Below are 9,006 nucleotides of genomic sequence, written 5' to 3' on the forward strand. Positions count from 1 at the left end.
GAATGGAGTGATACGTTTTTTTAAGGCTGGGGAAAGAACAATGCTTTAAAAATGCGTCTTTACATAGTATGTTTGTTCTTAGAAACTGCATGATGTAGGCCTTCCATTGATATGAAATCTCACCTAATGTTCAAATTTTTGTTAATGCTACATATCGTATTCCCCCATTCTCCGCTAAAGCACTATATTGCCGATATGTTTATTGATTATGATTACCTTAATTAATGTTCAACACGTCTCCTTATTGTTGTTTTCTAATAAACCGAACGCACGTGAAGTGGATGAGTGTTCTACATCTCTCATCAGACTGCTTTGTAGCCTATGTGTGGTGCTGATGAGAGCCTGTGTTACCCACAAGCCACCGCGCGAGAGCCACGTAAACCTACGGCGCTAGCGGAAGATACTGCTAGCCTAGCATTCCTGCCGATACCATGCTAGCTGCGTACAGAGGGCCATTCCTAAGTTAACGTGAATGATGCAAGTCTTCAAATAGTCATTAAAGTTAAACGGCTCTTCTTCCGACCTATGTGTCTCTCCCTACAGGTTTGCACATACTATTCATATTGCTTTTAGTTCCCGCTAGCCCGCCCATGCTACCTCTAGTTAGCGAGCTGCACTTAACTTGCTTCCTCTTGAGCTGCTAACGCCTATCTATCTTCACTTTCTTGCGTGTCGCAAGTGATTTATACATTAAGTGCTTTAATGTTACGACCAGTAACTTGCTTTAATGAATCTAGTATTATTGTCTCAATGTAGAACGATCTATAAGCTTGTTAAATGTTAGCTACATCGCGTCAGCCTTCGGCGTATTCAATTTTAATTGCATGACAATCTATATTATCTGGGTTCAACTTATGTTTGAGTATGTTTGATCATAACGTCGCCATAATAGCTAGTTTTAGGGCATACATTACTGTTGTGATGACGTGTGTAACGCTATCGATTGGTTTCCCCTGCTCTGTCTTGGGAGCTATCCGAGGTTCTGATTGGAGATGTACAGAAGTGACGGACTTACTTCCATACAGATAGATACAGACATACATAGATACAGATATACATACATAGATACAGATACAGATATGCAAGCAGGAACCTGGATGGAGAGGACAACAGTAATTTGCTATATATTAGCTATCCCCGAGATAAACAGTTACACAAACTGTATGTTTCATTCAAGTCTTTAGAACAGATTCTTTATCGGCAAATCAAATGCAACAGAAGTCGTCTGCTCTCAATTATAAAGCTTATTTATTTGCTAGTTGCTGGTTTACAATGTTATGACAATTTCCTCTTTCTTCCCTCAGAGTAAAACCACCTGAAGATGTCAATGGTGCTGTTTGCGTCAGTCGTCAGGGTCGGGGACGGCCTCCCACTCTCTGCGTCCACGGACTACGAACAGGACAAGGAGCTTCAGGAGACCAAGAAGCACCTCAAGGGCCTCTCCAAAAAGCTCGGACAGTTCCCTGACCGCTGCACAGTCAAGATCGGCCAGTTCAATGTCAAGTACGTCCTGGGCTGGGTTGGTGGTAAATGACAATAGATTTGCCACAGAACTGGAAAATTCTAATCGTGTCTTGTACTCAGGCAGCATAATAAGTGGAATGGAGAACATAATGGGGTGCTATTAGAATCACTTGGGGTTGATTGCTTCTGAGATTACTACCGTATTTGAACTGCGCAGTAGGTGAAGCATATTTACAATTGTTTTGTCAGTCATACTAACACTTAGAATAGTTCTTATTGCTTTACAATTCTCAATGATCCAGTTAAATCCATTTCAACCATGCTTTCATGTTGAAAGGGTTGGTTTGCTGTGTTATTGAATAAAATCTCAATAATAGATATCTTGGAATGACTCTCTCTCCTCACGGGGTGATTCTACAGTCTATGATTCCTCATTGAGTCATTTGCATTTTTTATTTCATGCAAATTAAAAATCTCTCAGGCATTTTAAAAGAACAAATCATGGGGCCAGCTATCTTCAAGCAGGCCAGACACTAGTTGAACTCCAATCTGCCATAAATAAGTCATTGTTTTCAAGGCGGACCAACAGCTAATGAGGAGAAGAGCATCAGGCAGGATGCAATGTTTTCAAGTGGCTATAGATTTGTTGCATCCCACACATATTGTGTAGGCTGGGGTTCTTACAAACGCTGTGAAACAGTGAAACCATTGAATGTCAACACACTGATCGGTCCGCTACCTTTTCTTTTTTTCACTGCTGTTCAGTGCTCTGTACGTTGGCAGACACCGGAACATAAGCCTCATAGGCCAAATGAACCTGTTTGTTAGGCTTCAAGTTATTTCATATTAGAGTTTCTGTGTAAGCTTTTGTGTATTTGTTGATATTCACATCCCCTGAGGTGTGCGATATGTCTACTGAATATAAACAATTTGACCATTTCGATCAATAAAGGTCAGCTGCTAAACTCCTAACATCCCTTGCAAAACACGAGAAATGGATGTTGAACATGAAAAAAGGAAAATGTTTATTTATCCCCCACAGTACATTTCATGTCTTCGTGTTGGTCTGCGGCACAAGTAGCACGCATCAACGTGTTACAACTTTGCGTGGTCTTGCTCTGTGCTTTCCCCGTCAGCTTCACCAGCTCGCTGGGCGTGGGCTACCTCATGGTGTGCACGGAGAACTACCCCAGCGTGCTGGCCTTCTGCTACCTGGACGAGCTGCAGAAGGAGTTCATCGTCACCTACGACACCAAGCGCATCAACAGCGCCGTGAGGCCCTACTCCTTCATCGAGTTTGGTGAGTCCCGCCCCCCTACCTGCCGCTCAAACTGTAGAGGGACTTGTAGGATGTACTGTATGGATTCAAATATGGAAGAGCTACTATGGTAATCATGGATTGTAACACATAAAATATATATATATATATATATCTCTCTTTATACAACAGTTAGTTCTGACCAAGTAATTTGATTGGACAAGAGGCATTCCATGAGTGCTGATATAGAGTGTAACAGCCCTGGGACTTTTAACTATACATGTATCACTCCGCTTTACAGGAAGTTAATAACAGTTAATGTTATTAACTAGCTAGTGTGTTTATGTGTTGCTTGGCAACAGTTCAGTCCCTGTCCAGTTGCGGATCTATTTGTGTTGGCGGAGCCAAATCAATCATTAAACAAATAAATCATAATCTATTGTTGCTTATGTCTGTTAACTAATAACCGGTGGTTGTAGAACTGTTGTATAAAATCAATATCACACTCAAGGTCGTGCTGTTGTACTGAATATCAGCATGGACTTGATTATCTTCGGCAATCGGCCTATTGAAAAATTGAATAAATTGCTTAATATTCATACGTTTATTTGTTTTATTCATTTGAAATAACCAACTCAATATAATAATGCTATCCTCTCTCCATCATGCTTATTTTGATTACAAAAACATGTGTCTACTTAAACATTACAGTATATTACTTTTGCTGTAGATACCCACAGTACTGAACGTCTATACCAGTGATATATATGTATACTGAATCATCACCCAGCTCTATAATACGCAACAAAAACTTGCATGCGCTGCACATTCATCACAATAGAAGGGCATGCGCTCGCTCTATTGATGTGTGCAGTGATTTGTGCCCCGTTTGTGTGTGGTGACGACGTAGTTGTTGTGGTGGTTGTTGTTGTTGTTGCTGTGTGTTGACCGTGCCTCTGTCCGTCCAGACACCTTCATCCAGAAGACCAAGCAGCGCTACAACAGCCCGCGCTCGCTGTCCACCAAGATCAACCTCTCCGACATGCAGACGGAGATCCGGCTGCGGCCGCCCTACCAGCTCTCCCGCGAGGACCTGAGCTCCGTCAACGGCTTCTCCCTGCACACGCCCTCCAAGTACAAGGGCATCGGTAGGGCTGGCCGCCGCCACGGCCTCGCAGAAACCCAACGCCTACACACACGACCGGGGCAGGAAAAGCACGTGTGATAGGAGAGCAATGCAGAATAAGACCGCTATATTACTTTGTATACGTGTGGCTCAGCAAAGTCACAACAATCATTACATTTAGTGCATTTATCCGAAGCGACTTATAACAGTTCACATTCCTATTCACACACCAGTCAACCATGCAAGGCGACAGCCAGCTTGTCGGGAGCAGTTAGGGTTAGGTGTCTTGCTGCCGCTGTCTTGCTCAGGGACACATCAACACTCAGCTAGGAGGGTCCAGGGAACAAAGTAGCAACCTTCCGGCTCCAAGCCAACCTGCTCTACCCCGGCTTACCCTGTAAGCCGACTCCCAATCATGTATGACATCTTACTCGGTACTCCTTGAAGATTTACCTCACCAGTATCTCCGCGTATGTGAGGCCTGCTTACGGCTATTATGCACAGTTGACAGATTAATGCAGAGGTTTTGATGGAATCCCTTCCCCGGTACGCTAGGGAGCATTGTATTGATCCAGGTATTGATGATTTGTTTATGTAAAAGGTATGGCAATGTCCTGTTCGAGGTCCATTTGAATACTCTGATTTGTAATACTAGCGGTGAGTAGTATGCAGGAATGTCGAAAAGCCACAAGATTACGGTTGTTTTTGTGCCACATAGTCATAGACGATTTAATTAGGCAACATTAGATGGAACGCTATTTATCAGATTCTTGCTGATATGATCCTTATCCCTTAAATAACAAAACCACAAGCTGCATCAGTTTGGTGTAATGCCCTTTAATTAACATGAATTTACATTAAAGTGCGAGTGATCTTTTTTTTTTATGTGTGAGCATGTCTTCTGTGATCTCGAACATGGTAATCCATACCAATTAGTCATTGGTACCAAAAAAAACTAGTGCAAAATCCTATGTTTTCTTCCTTCCGCCAACCAGTTTGTGAACGTTTTACTCTGCTCTGAATTCATGTCCCATTCCTCTCGCCGTGGATGTCCCTTTGTCGTAATGTCGAAATGCCTCCCGAAAAGGCAGTCCGACGTCAGGACAAAAGGACACAGATGTGTCCGCTCTGATGTGCATGGATGTCCGGGGCTCCTTCTGGGCAGTGGTTGATGTGGATGGCAGTGTCCGAGAAAGGGTCAAGCCTCCCGGACCCTTGAGTATGACACCACGGCGTGCGGTCCACTGCATCGCTCATTATAACGCTCATAGGACGCTGCTAGCTTCTAAAAGTATCACAAGGTGGCCGTTGAGCTACAACCATGAGAGTTCCTTCCTTGAACTCTCAGCCCAGAAGGCTTTTTCTATTATCTCTTACTGTTGGAACTCGAGTTCAAACAAGGGTTTCATTTAAACGCACGCAGACTTAGACTCTTGACACCTCGGCCTGTCGGGATGCGTATTGTCTCCGCAGCGGTGCCCCCCGGGAGGAAAACGTGTGCGCTCCTGTGTGTTATTTTATCTCTCCATTGTAATGGTGTTTTGTGCTGACCGCGTGGTTCTCTCCCCCTCTCGCTGTTCCCAGCGCCCACTCAGATGCTGGAGCCTGTGACCTTGCCGGGGATCGTGTCGTGCGTGCTCAGCGTCCTCTGTGGGGGGCTGAACCTGCTGCGAGGCGTCCACGCTATAGAGAGCATCCTGCAGGTGAGAGTCCCTGGGAGCCCCCCTCCAAGAAGCCCTCATCTACCGCCCCGACTCGGTCTCCTCGTCTGTCCACAGCGATTTATTTACTCTCTACTCCAAGGGGGTTCTGTGTTGTCTTTGAGGCACTAGAATCACGTCGGGTAAAGTAATGGTGTTCCCTTACAGAAGGTGAACGCAATACGGGTAAATACACAGCAAATACATGTTCTATTATGTGTAGTGCATGGTGTCTCTGTTGTGAACACAATGGAGACACGAAAGTGGATTGCTTATTTGCCTAAAGGCAAATCTAGACGCAAGAATCACACAAAGGACCCATGGAGCTCCTCCATGTACACCATGTGAAAGAACTCGCTGGTTTGAACTGAAAAAAAATAACATTTTCCTCTTGCTTCTCGCCAGAATGATGACGAAGACTTTAATTACGTGATTGCCTTCTTCCTGGGCACGGCTGCCTGCCTCTATCAGGTGAGTGATGGCCAGTCGGCCAATGACAGGCCGCTCTTGAACAGAGACGCGGGACTCTGCAGCTCAGCAGCTTGTCAGCAGGGAGCCCGTCGGCAGAGGTCGTTAATTTCCACATGAAGGGTCGCTTTTTTTTTTTTTATTCTACTTTTAATTGATGGTCTGGTGGATTGAGTTGTCAGGCCAGGGTTTACGTTTTTATTGAGCAGACTGAACGAACCTAACGAAAGGACGTCTACTCCCGGTTGTCGTTCACAAAGCCCTCATCGAGGGATGGTTTTCGACCGATCCTGGCCTACAAATGTGGTATTCCTATGTGTGGCTGAAGTCTGGTGTGCTAGATTTTCTTTCTCCGCCAACTTTTCTAATGTCGTGAAACCCGAGCAGCTCCATAATGCTATTTAGGTGATCGGCCACAGAAGGCTCGTTTTTAAGAAAGTAGATATTAAAATAGTGTTATATTGTAAAAATACAATTCATCATTTATCTTTCCACTTATTCATATTTCAGTTATAAAATGTGCTAGCCCTATATTCATATTCACTTTTGAATGAAAGAGTAGAAAAACCTGGCAATTTCGTATCGGAAGATACTGAAGGCTGCCCCATGTTATCTGATCGGAAACTAAAAGGGGCCATCCCTCCGCCTCATCCCTCATCTTCTGCCCCTCCCATCCCCCGCTCCGTTGCAGTGTTACCTGTTTGCCTACTTCTCCATCTGGCGGACCAGCAAGAGCTTCCTGGCGCTGGGCCTCATCTGCCTGAGCAACATGTACCTGTCCGGGCTGAGGAACGTGTGGCAGATCCTCTTCCACATCGCGGTGGGCGCCTTTATGACTCTGCAGGTCTGGCTGCGACAGCCGCTGGGCAAGGCACCGGACTACAACGTCTGACCGAGCGGAGGGCCGTACAATAACTGAAACAAAAACAGGGGGGGGGAACTTTTCCCGCGCATATCCTGGAAGTGCGGCAACAGCCCCCACCCCCTCCCCCCCCCCCCCCCCCCCCCCCCTCCCCAGCAGAAGAAGAAGACCCCGACACCCAGAACAACAAACATCCAAAGCTTTGCTGCCGCTGATCCTCTGAGGTCGTTAGGCCCCACTAGGCTGGGGCCGAAGCAGACGGAGAGACCACGACTGAAACCTAACTGCTGCTGCTGCTTCTCCTAAGGGCACCCGGCACACGAGGCCGGTGTCGGTGCAGACGGAGAGACCACGATGAACCCTAATGCTGCCAATTCCTAACAACAGCCTTCAGCCATATCAGCCCAGTGTAGTCTGGCAGGAAGCCCAGCTCCAGAACCGCCCCTCCCTCCCTCCCCGCCCGGTCGACAGACACGATGCGTACGGAGGGTTGTATGTCATGGCTTGGAACTATGCAATGCAGGCTCACGCGTTGAGCTTGTTCTTCTCTGAACACAGGCCTCCTTCTCCCTCCCCATCATAACAACGTGATTGTCAATTGCCCCCCAAATGTCATATTTGCAGATCTATTATTCTGCTATTTATTTGACTGATTGTGTATTGACTGGACAGTCTGGCTCTCGGCTTATTTTATCGCCTTTATAAAATTGAAAATTTGAAATCGTCTTATGAGTTGTGTTTGTATGCGGATGAACAGCATATTGATCATCTCAGAGGGTCTTGTCTTTTTAATGCACAGACGCAAACACATGCATCCATTGACGCCATTAAGCAGTGTCATGTGACGTGTCAATAAACAGGTATGCATTAGAAAACCAGTGGATCACTTTTGACTAAGATGAGCACAACCATTTACTAGTCGCCGGCTTACTTTCCACACAGACATTACAGGCCGTTTTGCACAGACCTGCATGTCCTGCTGGCATCACATCATCATACGTCAGTCTGGGGACTGCTGCTGCTGCTGTTCCAGCCTCTGATGACTCATCAAGGCAATTCTCTACAGAGAAGAAATAAAATGTTCTTGGATCGTGCAGCAAGCAGCGGCACCACACCTAGATGACCTAATGGCTTGCTTTTTAACAACATGCTTCTGATTGGATGGGCTCTTGAGAAACCAAAAAAAGGAAAAATACTTTGTTATTGAAATGAGATGATTCTCCTTCACGCTCTCTTTCCCCGGCATGATCATAGTCTGAGGGGTAAAGGCAATTTAACTTTTGTTAAAATGTATTTGAATGTGTTTTTGAGCTAGAGGTGCTCATGCATTCGATGTATTCTTCGTTGCCTAGTTTGTCACCCCCCCCCCCCTTTTCTGTAGGATTGGTCCTCCATTGTCCTCCTCCTCCACTTTGGCTGCTCGAAATCCAGCGGCGGTGAGATATGCACATTAATAAAGTCCGGGGACAATACATTAACAGATCGTATCCTATTCATTCAGGACACTGAATAATATCGGCACAGTTTTCATCATTTGAATACAAACGAGTAATGTGGCACTCTGCCACGATTCATGACGAAGTTATGACTTCCCAAAACGTAATAAAATCCCTGTTCAGGTAACCAGAATGTCTTGTAGCATATATTTCTATATAAGTGAAGCATCAGCCGCAGCAAATAGCCACTATTGGAGTGATAAACAAAGTTCTAGGGAACATTAGCAAAAGATTGATATTGTTTGCCAGGGCAGATCTAGCTTATTTTTTAAACAATAGTGCAGCAGAGGCTACAGGGAACGTATTCTTTTGTGGTTAGGAGAAATAATGATGTGTTTCAGACTCCTGGATCCTGATTGGTTTGTTTGTTTGAAGCCTGAAAACGATACAATGGATAATAAGACATTAGATTTCACATAGCAGATAATGCTTTGGGTTTTTAGTTATGCTAACATCTAAAAAGCTTTTTTGTTTGTTTTGTATAACAGGCAATTGCTACCATTTATCCAGATGTAAAACCCTTCCTCAGAAAAGCCACTACACTTAAGTAGGTACTGTCCCCATAACCAAAGAAAGCTGGCTGGATATGGCCATTAGGAGTGGCCTTCAATTGTGGTGAATCACTTTCAAAA

At 45.0% G+C, this 9,006-nt stretch overlaps 1 protein-coding gene across 1 annotated transcript; it reads left to right on the forward strand.

The window, feature by feature from the left end:
- Positions 1-399: 399 nt before the first annotated feature.
- On the forward strand, positions 400-8,282 carry sec22a (SEC22 homolog A, vesicle trafficking protein). Its single transcript, XM_079733895.1, has 7 exons — positions 400-543; positions 1,305-1,503; positions 2,601-2,764; positions 3,691-3,870; positions 5,433-5,551; positions 5,954-6,019; positions 6,708-8,282. The coding sequence occupies exons 2-7, from the start codon at positions 1,322-1,324 to the stop codon at positions 6,906-6,908; spliced, it is 912 nt and encodes a 303-aa protein (XP_079590021.1). The 5' UTR covers positions 400-543; positions 1,305-1,321; the 3' UTR covers positions 6,909-8,282.
- Positions 8,283-9,006: the final 724 nt, after the last annotated feature.

This window comes from Pollachius pollachius (genome assembly GCF_949987615.1).
Source record: "Pollachius pollachius genome assembly, chromosome: 3".
NCBI classification, from domain to species: Eukaryota; Metazoa; Chordata; class Actinopteri; order Gadiformes; family Gadidae; genus Pollachius; species Pollachius pollachius.